General features: G+C 41.3%; 1 protein-coding gene across 23 annotated transcripts in view; it reads left to right on the top strand.

The window, feature by feature from the left end:
* Positions 1-16,729, top strand: part of FRY (FRY microtubule binding protein) — a 611,006-nt gene that overhangs the window by 415,981 nt on the left and 178,296 nt on the right. For all 23 annotated transcript variants that reach the window (XR_004966082.1, XR_004966083.1, XR_004966081.1 and 20 more), the window contains 3 exons: positions 11,161-11,260; positions 11,548-11,719; positions 15,963-16,219. Coding sequence is in view for 20 of the 23 variants with exons in the window: in XM_036299692.1 (XP_036155585.1) it covers positions 11,161-11,260; positions 11,548-11,719; positions 15,963-16,219 (529 nt within the window). In the remaining 3 variants the exon portion in view is untranslated. The remainder of the gene's footprint in view (positions 1-11,160; positions 11,261-11,547; positions 11,720-15,962; positions 16,220-16,729) is intronic.

Below are 16,729 nucleotides of genomic sequence, written 5' to 3'. Positions count from 1 at the left end.
ACATAAAAGAACTTCTGGAAGATATCAAGGGAGAGATCGAGAAGAATACAATCATAGTAGGGGACTTTAATACCACATTGACACTACTGGATCAATCTTATAGATAAAAAAATCAACAAAGAAACAGCAATCCTAAATGGCTCACTAGATCAGACAGAACTAATTGACATTGTCAGGACATTTCACCCCAAAGCTACAGAATTTATATTCTTCGCAAGTGCACATGGGACATTTTCAAAGATAGACCACATATTAGGACACAGACTAAGTCTCTTCAAGTTCAAGAAGATAGAAGTCATATGAAGCATCTTCTCAGATCACAGTGGCATAAAATTAGAAATCAACTACAATAAAAACAATTTTAAAAAATAAAACACTTGGAGGCTAAATGGCATGCTATTAAACAATGATTGGGTTATCAAAGAGATAAAAAAAGAAAAAACATCCCGGAAACAAATGACAATGAAAACACAACAATTCAAAATCTATGGGACACAGTGAAAGCAGTCCTTAGAGGAAAGTTCATAGCACTACAGGCCTACCTCAAATAACAAGAAAAAGTAATAAATTAGCTAACCCTACAACTTAAAGAATTAGAAAAAGAGAAACAAGAAAACCCCAAAGTAGAAGGAATTAAATAATAAAGATCAGAGAGGAAATAAATGACAAACCAAAAAAAAAAAAAAAAAAAATACAAAAAATCAATAGAACCAAGTGATGGTTCTTTGAAAGGATAAACAAGATTGGTGAACCTCTAGCCAGGCTTACCAAGGAGCAATGAGAGAAGACCCAAATAAACAAAATTAGAAACCAAAGAGGCAAAGTAACAACTGACCCCACAGAAATACAAAGGATTGTGAAAAACATACTATGCACAACTTTATTCCAGCAAACTGGACAACCTAGATTAAATGGACATATTCCTAAGAAACATACAGTCTTCCAAAACTCAATCAGGAAGAATCAGATAATCTGAATAGGCCAATAACTACTGAGCAAATTGAAGCAGTAATAAAAGAAAACTTCTAGCAAACAAAAGCCCTGATCCAGACAGCTTCAGAGGGGAGTTATACTAAACATTCAAAGAAGAAATAAAACCTGCCCTCCTCAGACTATTCCAAAAAATTCAAGAGGAAGGAACACTTGAAACTCCTTTATGAAGCCAGCATTACCCTAATCCAAAAACCAGATAAAGATGATACAAAGAAAGAGAATTACCAATATCTCTGATGAACATAGATGTTAAAATCCTAAACAAAATATTAGCAAATCGCATCCAACAATATATTAAAAAGATCATACACCATGACCAAGTGGGATTTATTCCAGCCATGCAAGGCTCGTACAATATCTGCAAATCAATAAATGTGATACATCACATAAACAAATTGAAAAACAAAAACCACATGATCATATTGATTGATGCAGAAAAAGCATTTGATGAGTGGATTAGAAAACTATGGGACATCTGTGCAATGGGATACTATCCTATCTAATAAAAGAGAAACATGGTAATTAGCGCTACATCCGCTACCCTTCCCATTGGCTAATCAGGGCGGTATGCAAATTAAGTGCCAGCCAAGATGGCAGCCAGCAGCCAGGCAGCTTAAAGCTAACATGAGGCTTGCTTGCTTCAGTGACAGAGGAAACCAACGTTCCCCGCCTGCCTTGCCAGCCTCTGAGCTTGCAGTTTGAAACATTGTTACAAATATAGAAGCTAAACAAACCCCCAGAAACCTGCTTTCAGCCAGCCGGGATCTCAGAGCTGGAGTTGATACAGAGTTTCGATTATACACCCCAAACAAACCAGATACCTGTTTTCAGCAGCAGAGGCCTCAGAGCTGGAGCCAGAGCTAAAGCTGGCCCAGAATAAAAAAGAAAAGAAAAAAGGAGCAGTTGGGAGCTTCAGTCACCCGCCAGCCTGAAAACAGCCCTCAGCCCTTCACCCAGACTGGCCAGGCACCCCAGTGGGGACCCCCACCCTGAAGGGTGTGTGACCAGCTTCAAACAGCCATCATCCCCTCACCCAGGCTAGCCAGGCACCCCAGTGGAGACCCCCAGCCTGATCCAGGACACTCTTCAGGGCAAACCAGCCGGCCCCCACCCGTGCACCAGGACTCTATCCTATATAGTAAAAGGGTAATATGCCTCCCAGCACCGGGATCAGCAGAGCCGCGAGGCCTCCCAGCACCGGGATCAGCAGAGCTGAGAGGCCTCCTGGCACCGGGATCAGTGTGACAGGGGACAGCGCCCAAACCCCCTGATCGCCCTGCGGCTCTGTGTGTGACAGGGGGTGGGACACAACCTCCCTATCCACCCTGCTCTGTTTGTGACAGGGGAAGGCGCCCCAATCCCTTGAGCAGCCCTGCTCTGTGCCTGATAGGGGCGAGCTTCCCAACCCCCTGATCGGCCCTGCTCTGTGGGTGATAGAGGGCAGTGCCCCAACCCCCTGATCCACCCTGCTCTGTGTGTGACAGGGAGTGGTGCCCCAACTCCCCTATCGGCCCTACTCTGTGAGTGACAGGGGGGAGCTCCCCAACCCCCTGATGGGCCCTGCTCTGTGCGTGACAAGGTATGGAGCCCTAACCCCCCTGATGGGCCCTGCTCTGTGAGTGACAGGGGACAGCACCCCAACCCCCCTGATGGGCCCTGCTCTGTGCGTGACAGGGTACGAAGCCCCAACCCCCCTGATGGGCCCTGCTCTGCGAGTGACAGGGGGCAGCGCCCCAACCCCCTGATTGGCCCTGCTCTGTGCATGACAGGGGCGGCACCCCAACTCCCCAATCGGCCCTGCTCTATGCCCGTCCAGGGGCTGCACCTAGGGATTGGGCCTGCCTTCTGCCACCCGGGAGCAGGCCTAAGCCAGCAGGTCGTTATCTCCCGAGGGGTCCCAGGCTGCAAGAGGGCACAGGCCGGGCTGAGGGGCCCCCCATTCCCCCCGAGTGCACAAATTTTTGTGCACCGGGCCTCTAGTCTCTATATATAAAAGCCTAAGCCACTGTGATCACCAGATGACCAGAACAACTGGAATGACCAGTTGGCCAGTTGCTGTGATGCGCACTGACCACCAAGGGGTAGATGCTCAATGCAGGAGCTGCCCCCTGGTGGTCATTGTGCTCCCACTGCCAACCTCCCACAGCCAGTCAACCTCCCACAGTCCCTTTCCCTGGCCTGGCCCCAATAGGGACTGGGTGAGATGGCCCCGATACGCCCTGATCGCTGGCCAGGCCTAGGGACCCCACCTGTGCATGAATTTTGTGCACTGAGCATCCAGTACTGCCACAACAAAGAAAGAACTCTTACCATTTGCAACAGCATTGATGTACCTGGAGAGCATTATGCTAAGCGAAATAAGTCAGTCAGAGAATGATAAATACCACATGATCTCTTTCATTTTTGGAATATAATGAAAAGGTAAACTGATGAACAAAAATATAGCCAGAGTCATAGAATCATCAAACAGATGTTCAAACCCAGAGATAAGACAGGGGAGGGTGGCGGGTGGTAAGAGATCAACCAAAGGACATGTATGCATGCATACAAGCATAACCAATGGACACAGACAGTAGGGGGTGAGAGCATGTGTGAGGGCGGAGGGGAGCAGCTGGGGACAGGTCTCAGCCCCTCACCCATACTGGCCAGGGGGAGAAAAGGAGGCATATGTAATACTTTCAACAATAAAGAATTTAAATTTAAAAAAGTAAAATGACTTTTATTGATCTCAGAGAGGAAGGGAGAGGGAGATTGGAACATTAATGATGAGAGAGAATTTTGAATCCACCGCCTGCTACCTGCCCCCTACTGGGAATTAAGCCCACAACATGGGCATGTGTCCTGATGGGAAATTGAACCATGACCACCTGGTTGGTTCATAGGTCGATGCTCAGCCACTGAGCAACATGGGCCAGACATGGTCTCTACATTCTTGTTCTTGGTTTCTTTTATTTTTGTAATCGATTGTGTGTGTGTGTGTGTGTGTGTGTGTGTGTGTGTGTGTGTGTGTGGTGAACTTGCTGGTCTCCAATCAAACCTATAACTGTAACTATGACTATCATATAACTCTGGTTCTATTAAGAGATTTGGAAGTCAAAGTGGAACTTGAATAGGACCAGGATAAGTGAAGATAAAAGTAGAAAGTTATGGTAGAACTGGTAATATTAATTTTGAAGAATTTTTCATAAAATATTATTTATATTCTATTAAAATCTATTAAATCTATCTCAGTACTATAATTTAGCACAAAAGAAAATAGTTTACCTATTAGACAGCGTTAGTTCAAATAACTATTTGGCTTCTGTCCATGTTCTTATTAACTTCCCTGTTAACTCTAAATCATATCAGTACAGAACAGATAAGGAAATTGAGAAAGAGATTAATTGGCTTTTCAAGGTTATCAATTAAGGTAAATAGCATGCTCCATATTAAAAGTACAGGCCATTTCCAATCACTGACCTAATAAAATTCTCTTAACATTTAATTAAATCTTAAGAATTCCATTGATTTTGTTCTTACTGTCTATCCAAAATACTACTAAAAATATTTAATAGATATTTCAGAATTATATATAAAATTAAAGTTTTAACTTTTAAAGAATTGTGTTGGGTTTATTTTTGTTGTCATTGTTGTTTGTATGTTTGTTTTGCCTTAAGTAAACTCTATAAATCTTTCCTAATTTAAATCAGGCCCAGCAAACTTGAATTCTTAAAAGTCAGTGCCCCACTTGATCAATTTCCAAGGAAGAAATATGAAGCTTATGACTCATGAATCCCAATAGCACCCCCTACCTAGTGATGTTTAGCCTCATTTGACCCAGTAGGCCCTCTGGAGGGTTGCAAGTGTGGGGATTTGGGCTCTAAAAACTTACCATCTTTTCTTAGTGAAATTTATTGGGGTAATATTGGTTAATAAAATCATATAGGTTTCAAATGCACAATTCTATAATACATCATTTATATATCATATTGTGTGTTTACCTCACAATGTCAAAGCTCCTTTCATCACCATATATTTGACCCCCTTTACCCTTTACTACCCCCACCCCCTTTCCTCTAGTAACCACCATACTGTATCTGTATGAATTTTGTTTGTTTGTCATTTGTTCATTTGTTGCTTCTAGTTTTATATCCCACATATGATTGAAATCATATGGTTCTTGACATTTTATCTTTGACTTATTTGCTTAGCATGATACTCTCAAGATTTATCAGTGTTGTCACAAATGGCAGTATTTCGTCTTTTCTTATGGCTAAATAATATTTCATTTTATATATGTACCACATCTTTTTTATCCAATCATTTATCAAAGGACACTTGCCATGTCTTGGCCATCATGAATAATGCTGCAATGAACATAGGGTACATATATCTTTATGAATAAATGTCTTTAAATATTTGTTGGTAGATACCCAGAAGCAGGATTGCTGGGCCATATGGTAACTCTATTCTTAGTTTTTTGAGGAGCCTCCATATTGTTTTCCATAATGGCTGTACCAGTTTACATTCCCATCAGCAGTAAATGAGGGTTTCTTTATTTCCACAACCTCTCCAACACTTGTTATTACTCTTCTGGTTGATAATAACCATTCTAACAGGTGTAAGGTTGTATCTTATTGTAGCTTTGATTTGCAGTTCCCTAGTAGCTAGTGAAGTTTTTTGTTCCCATATACAAAAACTAACTCAAAGGGATAAAAGACCTAAATATAAGACCTGAAACAATAAATTACATAGAAAACATAGTAAACAAACTAAACTTATGAACTTAGTTCTTAGAGAGGATTTTATTAATTTGACCTCAAAGGCAAGGGAAGTAAAAACAAAAATAAATGAATGGGACTATATCATACTAAAAAACTTCTGCATAGCACAAGAAACTGTCAACAAAACAAAAAGGCAATCACCCAAATGGGAGAAGACATTTACAAACAACACCTCCAACCAGAGGTTAAATATCCAAAATATATAAAGAACTCATACAATTCAACAACAAAAAAGCAAATAACCCAATTTAAAAATGGGCATAGGACCTGAATAGATACTTCTACCAGAAAGGCATAGAAACGACAAACAGATATATGAAAAGATGGAAACTTAAGTATCTTGAGTTTGAATTCAACCTGTGTGCTTTGAGCAAGTTACTACAAATTCTTATCTATAAAATGGGAGTGATAATAAGGTTAGCGCATGGATTAAATAAAATAAGTCTCTTGAACTGAGACCTGGCACCTAAAAAGCACCCTGTAGACATTATTATTACTAGCTGTTAGAAGCAAAAAGCTACAGAGTAATCCCCTCCATTGACTAGTAATATCTATTAAAAGAATCCCTCAAAGTTATCCTTTGTCATTTAGTTCTAAAGAAACCATAGCTAGTGGGTATTTCCCAAATTCTTCAGATATATCCTCTTTTCTAGCCCTGGCTGGTTTGGCTCAGTGGCTAGAGTGTCAGACTGTGGACTGAAGGGTCCCGGGTTCAATTCCAGTCAAGGGCACATGCCCAGGTTGTGAGCTCGATCCCCAGTGTGGGGTGTGCAGGAGGCAGCTGGTCAATGATTCTCTCTCATCATTGATGTTTCTATCTCTCCCTTCCTTTCTGAATCAATAAAAATATATTTTTTAAAAATCTTCTCTTTTCTAGATTGAAGAAAACACACTTTTATTTCTTGTTTACTAGTACTTTCTGAATCATACCTACCTTTCACATTTATTTCACCATTTGATTTTTATTCTGTATAATCACAGCTGCCTTTATTCATCTTGTGCCATTCCAGAGGGCCTATGGTGAATAATTAAATGCTGGGAGGTATAAGATTCCATTTCTAAGCCTGTTTAATATAACTGCATTCACATGGTTTATGTGTTCTCTCTTGCTCATTTTATATCTTTCTCACTTTTCTTTATCTGGGTTTTTTTCATTTTCTGGATCTGTGTTATTACTCTCAGTATTGTTTCAACATAACTTCCACAGGTCATTCTTAAGCAACTAATGAATGCCCTCATTACTTGGTCAAGTGCACAGCCCCACTTAAAAGACAGGCTTTGTCTGTTCTTTTCCTGCCTTTAAATTCCAAGTAGTGTTTCTAGTATTCTTCTTTATATAAATATATATGAATTAAGTCCCAATGTCAAAGATATATAGGTAGGGCCACCTCTGCACTATGGGGCTCAGAAGAAAACGTCCTTTCTATTTTCACAATCAGAATGGTCTGCTTCCAGATATTGTAGTTTGTAAGAATTCCAATGTAGACTGGTTGTGACATGTTCTGCTGTGGGCTGCTAGGAACACTGTGGGTAAACACATGAATCCTTTGGAGTTAGGCATATCCAGGAGGGAGTCTAGGATCCACTACTTCTATGTGACCTTGGGCAAGTGCTTAGCTTCTCTAAGCCTCACCAGCATTTTGTGACAATTAAATCACAAATCTAGGTAAAGGCAGTAACTGGCACAAAGTAAGCACATCATAACATAAACGTCACCTTTCCTTCATCATCCCCTTCACCACCATCATCTGGGGGCTTTCCCCAATTCTCTATCTGAGACATCAGCCTCATGCTTTTTTGTTCTTTTGAAACTGAAAGTTCTAGAAAAGTAATTATTTTGGAGTACAAATTAGTAAAGCCATTTTGGAAGGCAATAGTGCAGTATCTCCCCCAAATTTAAATGTGCCCTTTGACCCTGCATGATGTCTTGTAGGCATCTGTTTTAAAGAAATACTTGCACATCTGGTGTTTGTGGCATTATAATAGTGAAAAATGAGAATAACAGAGGATCTGAGTGCAGGAAATTCATTAGTAAAACCCCACGAGGTCAACATCTAAGGGGAAGTGGAGGAAATAGAACTGGGCAGAGGAGTGAAAACTTCAACCAGTCCCTCAGGGGCTGCTGCTGCTGAGGAGCAAGCATGACCTTGGCCTGAGTACATCTCTCAGGCTGAAGGCAATTCCCAGAGAGGGTTCAGCCAGCAACATCAGCCTCCAAAACTTCAGTTGGAGGATTGAGTGCCGGGTCTGAAAAGGGACTCTAAGTGACACACCACTGCATCCCCTACAAAAGTGGCTATAGTCTGTACACACTTTGGAATACTTTGCAGCTTTTAAAGAAGTCTGAAGTGGGCCTTATTGTTCACTGTAAAACCTAAATTCCAAGCACCACATGTAGATAGTATAATCACATTTATGTTTAAAGTCCTATGTAGTGAGGGTGGGGTATGTACATACACATCTTTGTATATCGACTTAAAAAAAGGCTAGGACACACACCAAAATGTTGACAGTGGTTGCATGTAGGGTCAGAAGCAATGGCTGGGGGAGAAAAGGAGATGGGGCACATCCACATTTTATTCTATGCACCTGCCTACAACCAACACTGACTTGCCAGCCATGTAAGTGGAGCATCTTCAGAGTGGGTCCTAAGCCTCATGTGTTTCTTTTAAAAGGAAAATATATTCATGTATTACTAGCACCATAAAAAATTAAAATTTAAGTAATATAGAATATAAAAAGTACAAATCTTATTTTATGTGTCTAAGCAACTCTCACTATAATCTCTCACTAAACTTACCTACCATAAGATGGGCCTGTATTCATAGTAGGATTGTGCCTTTCTAGAAGAGTGAAAGTTCCAAAACAGAACTTCTGAGACAGTGTAATTATATACAATCAATAAAGGAACCCACAGAATAACCAATATGTTTTTTACCTTCAAGCTACCTTCTGCTTTCTGAAGGTTACCTTAAAATAAATATCAGGTATCGAGATCCCTCCTACTTTGTTCTTCTTTCTCAGGATTGCTGCAGCTATTCGGGGTCTTTTTTTATTCCAGATGAATTTTTGGAGAGTTCATTCTAGGTCTGTGAAATATGCCGTTGGTATTTTAATGGGGAGTGCATTGAATCTATAGATTGCTTTGGGTAGTACGGACATTTTAATGATGCTGATTCTACCAATCCATGAACACAGTATGTTCTTCCATCTGTTTATGTCTTCCTCTATCTCTTTTTTCAGTGTCCTTTAGTTTTCTGAGTACAGGTCTTTTACCTCCTTAGTTAAGTTTATTCCTAAATATCTTAAATTTTTTGGTGCGATGGTAAATGGGATTGTTTTTTTAATCTCTCTTTCTGTAAATTCACTATTGGTGTATAAAAATGCCATAGATTTCTTGGAAGTCTTCTGGTACAGACCATTCACTAATAGTTTTCTCACCAGAGGTTTTCCATTTGTGACCTCATTTCCACTATAGCTAAGAAAATGCATACAGTAAAAAGATATCATCTTTAAATAGTATATCATAGCAAGAAATAGTGGATTTGATCTCCATGTTCCATTTGATTATGCCTATAATTGCCTCATAATTTGTTGTCTCTGTCCCTATTTTCCCCTAGCTTTCATACCACACATACAATCAATTACTAAATCCTGCTGACTTCTCTGTTTCAACTGTCCCTGCCCTAATTCAAACCCTTATCAATTCCTATCTGGATGATTGTCACTACATCCAATATTGACCCCCTGCAACCCATTCTCCATTCAGCAGCCAGAGTAAGTGTTCAAAACCTAATGTCATTTCTTAACACATAACCTCACCCCCATCCCCACTGCAAATCCTGTAGGATCTTCACACATCTCCCCCGTCCCCAGACCCATCACCTCTATTCTTCTACTTGTTTCTTTCACTCAGAGAGTCTTTCCTTTTCACAAGGTATCTTGCTGTTTCATCCTTGTAATTTTTAAAAATGTTCTGTTTGCCCAGAACACTCCCATACCACCCTTCCATGGCCTGGCTGAGGTCTCCTGTGGCTTGAGGCTCAGTTTATTTGTCTCTCCCTGGGAAAAGCCTTTCCTGATCCAACTCTGATTTAGGTGTCCCTCATTAAGAGTTCACAGCCTGCCATCATACTAGACTGTATAGTTTTGTCTCCCTAAATATACTGGAAGCTGCCCTTAGGTGAAGGGACCAGCCTCACTAATCCTATGTAATAAAAGCCTAATATGCCAAATGTCCAACTGTTTGCTTGACATATGACCAGTCTCTGTGATGAGCACTGACCACCAGGGGGCAGATTCTCTGACCGGTACATTAGTTTGCTGCAAGGGTCCAGCCCATTGGGACTGGGCCAGATGGGCCAGACATGCCCTGGAGCCCTCCCACAGTCCCTCCCCGGCCCCAATCGTGCACTGGTGGGGTCCCTTGGCCTGGCCTGCGCCCTGGTCTGGGACCCCTCAGGAAATGTCAGAGATCCAGTTTCAGCCTGATCCCTGCAGGCCAGGCCAAGGGACCCCACCGGTGCATGAATCCGTGCACTGGGCCTCTAGTAGTATCATAAGTACTTTGCAATTGTTCATGGTATATGTTTCTTGCTTAATAAATGTAGAGAGATTGAATGAAAATATTAAATCAGTGAGCTGTTGAGAAATTTAAACATGTCATCTAAATGCTATCCTTTCTATTTGTATTTGTTTTTCATTAAAATTTATATGTATTAGATATATTTTTTAATGTTTGTTTCTCCTGGTGTGACAATGTTCAATTTTAAACAAAAAATAGAGTTATTTCCCTCTATCTACTAATGAACAGCAAAAGGAGGCAATACATCTACACAATTGAATTCTACTCTGCTGTAAAAAAGAAGGAAGTCTTACATTTGCAACAGCACGGATAGAACTAGAGAGCATTATGCTAAGCGAAATAAGCCAGTCAGAGAAAGATAAATATCACATGATCTCACTCATTTGTGGAATATAGTGAACAACATAAACTGATGAACAAAAATAGAACCAGAGACATAGAAGCATCGAACAGACTGTCCAACCTATGAGGGAAGGCGGGGGGGTGAGTGGGTAAGAGATCAAACAAAGGACTTGTATGCATGCATTTGAGCAAAACCAATGGACACAGACAGCAGGGGGGTGAGGGCTTGTGCTTGGGGGAGGTTTTAGTGGGGGAGAGGTCATTAGGGGGGGAAAAGGAGACTCATGTAATACTTTAAACAATAAAGAATTTTTTAAAAAAGAAGGAGGCAAAACAATTGCCAAATGAGCATGGGATGTCATTAATAAGTGTAACTGAGGTCAGTGTGCCTTCTAGGATTTGAGAGGTAATTGGTTTATTAAGATTACTAGTCAGGCAGTCTTATAAACTGTGTTTTTGGTCTTTTTTTTTTTTTAGGAACTATCCCTTCGACATAGTGACATTGCTAAACCTTGTTCTATTTAAGGCCTCTGACACCAACAGAGAGACCTATGAAATCTCCATGCAGCTCATGCAGGCATGTACCATTTAGTGTCAGAAGCATCCACCCTTGGGCACAGAAAATAGAAATGGGGGTTGATCCCTGGGTTGCTGTTTCTTGATATGCATTTATTTATATCATATGTGCATATCACTGTAAATAGAAATTAACTGATGCTCTCCACTGAATACAACTATATTAAGTACTACTATATTGAATACTATTATATTCATTAGTTTACTTTGAACCTTTATTAAATAGAAATGCTCCTGATGTAGCCAGTATTTTTCTGTATTGTTTCTTACTTTCCTACCTCTTTATAGATCCTTGAAGCAAAGCTTTTTGTTTACTCAAAGAAAGTAGCTGAACAAAGACCTGGCAGTATTCTCTATGGAACCCACGGCCCATTGCCACCCCTCTACAGCATGTCCCTAGCCCTCTTGTCATGTGAACTGGCCAGGATGTATCCCGAGCTCACTCTCCCGCTCTTCTCAGGTACCAGACAATAGTCAGTGATGACATGTGTGATCATTTCTGCTCTAATTAACCTTGCTTTTTAAATTTTAATGCCAATTTAGAGTCATACTTATTTGTGCTAAATTTATAGATCAAAATTATTATGGATTAAGTCCAGTTACATACAAAAGTAAATTTTAGAATGTCTTTAAATGTAAACGTATCTGTTTATCTAAAACAGTGTAGGTATAAATAAACATGGGACAAATGCAAAGATGCTTAAATTAATCATGTTTTTACAAACAAGATTATCTATGTAAAATTTTCCAAAGAAATGAAATATAGGTGGTGTAACTTGTAACACATATAATTGCTGCAAATTGTTTGCGGGTGGTGGTGGTAAAGGTGATTTGTAGCTTGTATGTTGCTACATATATGAATTGTTGTGAGTTTTGTATTTGGCACATCTTTGCAAATAATCTTTGTAAATAATTTTTGTATAAATTTGTTTTTAAAAATTGTATTGGTCAATTAAGTTTTGCCTGAGCACACATAGTACCTTGAGGGGAGGCTGACTTTGGTATCTTGAATTCATCTCCTTTGTCTGCATCTCCACTGCCTCAGTCCAAATCCTCGTGAGTCCTGCCCCTGGCCCGCCCCACCTTAACACACCCTGACTGCCATCCACCTGCAAAGCAAAACCAAATATATACAGCACTTCCTACCTCAAATGTCTGCCCAGTCGTCCTAAAAATGCTAATAACAGCTTCTATCTATTGAGTGATTAATGAGCCAGGCTCTGTTCTAGGCACTTTATATACATTTCACTTATAACTTAATCTTAGACCCCATGAGTAGAGGTTAGAAGTGAAGCTCTGGAGTCAGGCAGCCTGGGTTGATCACTGGCCTGGCCATGTACTCGCTGCCGGACCACAGGCAAGTCACAGAGCCTCTAAATTCTATTTCTTTGTCTGCAACAAAAGCTACCTCATAGGATGTGAGGATTAAAATGAGCTAATAATAGTCAAGCTATTAGCCAAGTCCTGGCATGGGATTGTCACCATCACCACTACCATTGGAATCATCATTTCTATTTTACAGATGAGAAGCTAAGGCTTAGAGATGTTCAGTAATTTGCTCAGAACCACATAATGAGGAAGCAGCCAAGTCAGAATTAAATCGAGACATCTTTCCCCAAAGCCAGTGCTAGAAAATTGGAACACCTTCACCTATAAGACACCTCCTGTTCCAAACTTTCTTTCTGCCTTTACCCAGCAAACCTTTATTTCATTCTCAGGTAATCCTTGCTTCTGTTCATGCTGCTTCCTCTACTGAAAATGGCCCTCTCCTTAATTCACAATCGTCCTTAAGATCTATTTAAAATCTACTACTTTGTAAAACCTCTCCATCTACCTGAGACAGAGTGAGCCACATCCTCACATGGTGCCTGAAAGAGTGCGGGGAGGACTCAAGAGAAGCCTTTTTTATCATTGACACTATTACAAATGTCCCCATTTTCCCCTCTTTTGCCTACCTCTAACCAACCTCCACCCCCTCCCTCTGTCCATCACCACACTGTTGTCTGTATCCAAAGGCTATGCATATATGCTATTTGATTAATCTCTTCACCCAAGAAAATCCTTTTCAATAAATTAATTCTCTCCTTCAAAAAGTAAATTTTATTTTTATTTACTTCAACCAAGAGTTGAGAGCCACCTCAATGTTAGGCACTGTTCATGGGTCCTCAGAATACAGTGGAAAATAAAACAGTCTCTCCTATCAAAGGTTCATCATAATCTAGTAATAAAGTAAGGCTTACAATTGTATGGCTGTGATACAGTGTAGAAACTGCAATAAATAAAGCACATTCTGCTGGAAGATGAAGGTGTGATCAGTTATTGGGCCAGGGATATCAGGAAAGACTTCTCAGAGAATGTGATGTCTGAGCTGCAGTTCAAAAGAAGTAGAAATTTGCAAAGCAGACAAATAGTTGACATTATGTGGGTAAGCAGGTAGGCATTACAGACCAAGGAAATGTTGTATGCTTGGGCTCAGAGGTGTCAAATAGCAGGTTGTATTTGAGAGACTATATAGTGGTCAATTGGCTAACATAATATATGCAGGGACAGGGGCAGGTCATGGACAGACAGAAGCAGGAGTCAAATCTTGGAAGGCCTTGTATTGCTCCCTAAGGAGTGTGTAGGCCAGTGATCTCCATGTCTTTCTTGAAACCCCTCGGAGCCCTGTGAACAACAGGGAGGGCATCCTGGCAAGGTGCTTGGGTTTTGAAAGCCACTGATGAGTTTCAAACAAGAATGCATTTTAGAAAGATGGGCTACAGTGTGGAGGGAGCACTAGAGGACCTGCAGTCTAGAGAGAGGAGACCAGCTGAGAAATGATGACAGTCATTCAAGGAGGAAGTTATGAAGGCTGGAACTAAGACAGCCCAGAGCGACTGGAGAGGAGAGACCAGAGTGATGAATCTTGGGTGGAGCACACAAAAGAGAGTGCCTGTGTGAATCTGGGGGCCAGGGGTGATGACCCCATTTTGAGAGCCATTCAGGGAGAAGAGAAGGTTTAGGGTGAAGTGGGGAACATGAGCTCAGCTTGGGATACTGAGTGTAGGTCTCTGTATAGACAGACCAGCGTCAAGGGGAGGCCAGCACTAGCACCTCATGGAGGAACAGAAGGATTTAGAACCAAGGGAGCAGATGAGATTGTGTTTGTACAGAGCCCAGAGTGAGAGAAAGAACCTGGACACCCAATTTCCAAGCACTGGGTCAAGGAAGGAAGGGGGAGGGAGGGCATGGAGGCACATTGAGAGAGAACACCTAGGCCCACTGTCGAGGTGATTTTAATGGAAACCTGGAGAAAGAAGATTTATGAGGAGGGAGTGAACAGTCCACAGCCTTGAATGGAATAGAGAGATCCCAAAAGATAAGATCTAAAATTACCCTCTGGATTTCTCAATTCATTGGTAACTGTCAGTAGTTTCTCAATTCATTGGTAACTGTCAGGAGCCAGATCTCAGCTCTGTGGCTGAGAAAGAAGGAAAGAGGGAGGGTGGGGCTAGTCAGAGGATGAGTGAGGTTTTATTTTAGCAAGTTTATTCGCTGAGTGGGAGAAGGGAGAAATCAGAGGCTTTCGTAGATCTTGCAGCAGATGCATAAAGCTGTGCTTTTATTTCTATAGAAAGCTCATTCAGGTTATAAAATTAAAATGCCTCTGGCTGTGAATGCATGCAACATGCTATCAGAGAAAGTTGTAGTGAAATGACTGGGCTGCATGCATAGTTTCACCCTTTGATTCATTTATGTCATGAAACAGAACATTGAGTATGGAGCTTCCACATAGTTGGCAGTTTTCAAGTGGACTTCATGGACAGGAGTTTGCACAATGGATGGGTTTTTCCCGGAGACTTCCATCCCACTTTTTAACAGCTAGTAGTGCATAGAACAGTGATGGCGAACCTATGACACGCGTGTCAGAGGTGACAGACGAACTCATTTTTTTGGTTGATTTTTCTTTGTTAAATGGCATTTAAATATATAAAATAAATATCAAAAATATAACTCTTTGTTTTACTATGGTTGCAAATATAAAAAAAATTTCTATATGTGACACGGCACCAGAGTTAAGTTAGGGTTTTTCAAAATGCTGACACGCCGAGCTCAAAAGGTTCGCCATCACTGGCATAGAAGATGCTCTATTGGTATGCTACCGGTGCAATGGAAAGACAGCCACTGTTCTAATAGTCCTAGCCACTGTTGATTTGAGCTTACGAAATAACAAGCACCAAGCCGAGCATATTACATACATTATGATTCTATCTTTAACCCTCACAATAGCCCAATGTGGAACCCAGTGGCCTCATTTGACAGATGAGGAAACTGAGGAACAGAGAAGTTAAGTAACTAACCCAGAGTCTCGTGCAGCTAGTGTGTAGAGGCACTGGATCTAATCACATGTTCTTTTGGTCTCAAGTCCCTTGTTCTGTCCACTCTAATGTACCTCTACTATCAGCAATGGATTGATCTCAGGGGGCCTCCCCCTCACTCCACTCTCACCAAGCCATGCTCTTCCCACTGTGCTTTCTCACTTTCCCCCACAGGGCACCAGATTTGAAGGGAAAGGCTAGAGGACAAGCATTAGTTTTAAGATTTCATGGCCTTGGGGAGCTGCTGTGTATGCAAGTGCCCTGTGCTATCTGTCAGTAGTGTTAATATTTTACTTTATTTTAATGCCATAACACATGGCTCTCCATCACCACCCTTCTCTTTAGAGGTAAGCCAGAGGTTCCCCACAACGCACCCAAATGGGCGTCAGATTATGCTCACCTACCTGCTGCCCTGGCTGCACAACATCGAGCTGGTGGACAGCAAACTCCTCCTCCCGGGGTCGAGCCCCAGTAGTCCAGAGGATGACAGCAAGAACCAGGAAGGAGAAGTGACCACTTCTCATGGGCTTAAAGGGAATGGCTGGGGCTCCCCAGAAGCTACGTCTCTAGTCCTGAATAACCTCATGTACATGACGGCAAAGGTATTGTGCCCCCATAACATGGCTCCATCATCCCAGAAAATCTGGGCTCATCAAACCCTAGGCTGCAAACCCAGGGAGAGTGGCAATTGTCATTAAAAATCACGTGAACAGGGCGACGGTGATGGCTGCACCACACTGTACACTGACAAATGGTTAAACTTAAACTTCCAACTGTACACTGACAAATGGTTAAGCCCCAGCCGGATTTGCTCAGTGGATAGAGTGTTGACCTGTGGACTGAAGGGTCCCAGGGTCGATTCCAGTCAAGGGCACATGCCTGAGTTGTGGGCTTGATCCCCAGTGGGGGCCGTGCAGGAGGCAGCTGATCAGTGATTCTTTCTCATCATTGATATTTCTATCTTGCTCTCCCTCTCCCTCCCTTTCTGAAATAAATAAAAATATATATTTTTAAAATGTTTACGATGGTATACTTTATGTTATATGTATTTTACCACAGTTTTAAAAATTATAAAATAAGAAATCTAAAGTTTTTAATCACATGAATAAGCA

The sequence above is a fragment of the Myotis myotis genome, unplaced genomic scaffold (genome assembly GCF_014108235.1).
Source record: "Myotis myotis isolate mMyoMyo1 unplaced genomic scaffold, mMyoMyo1.p scaffold_m19_p_3, whole genome shotgun sequence".
Classification (NCBI taxonomy): Eukaryota; Metazoa; Chordata; class Mammalia; order Chiroptera; family Vespertilionidae; genus Myotis; species Myotis myotis.
This window is presented reverse-complemented; position numbering and strand designations above follow the sequence as displayed.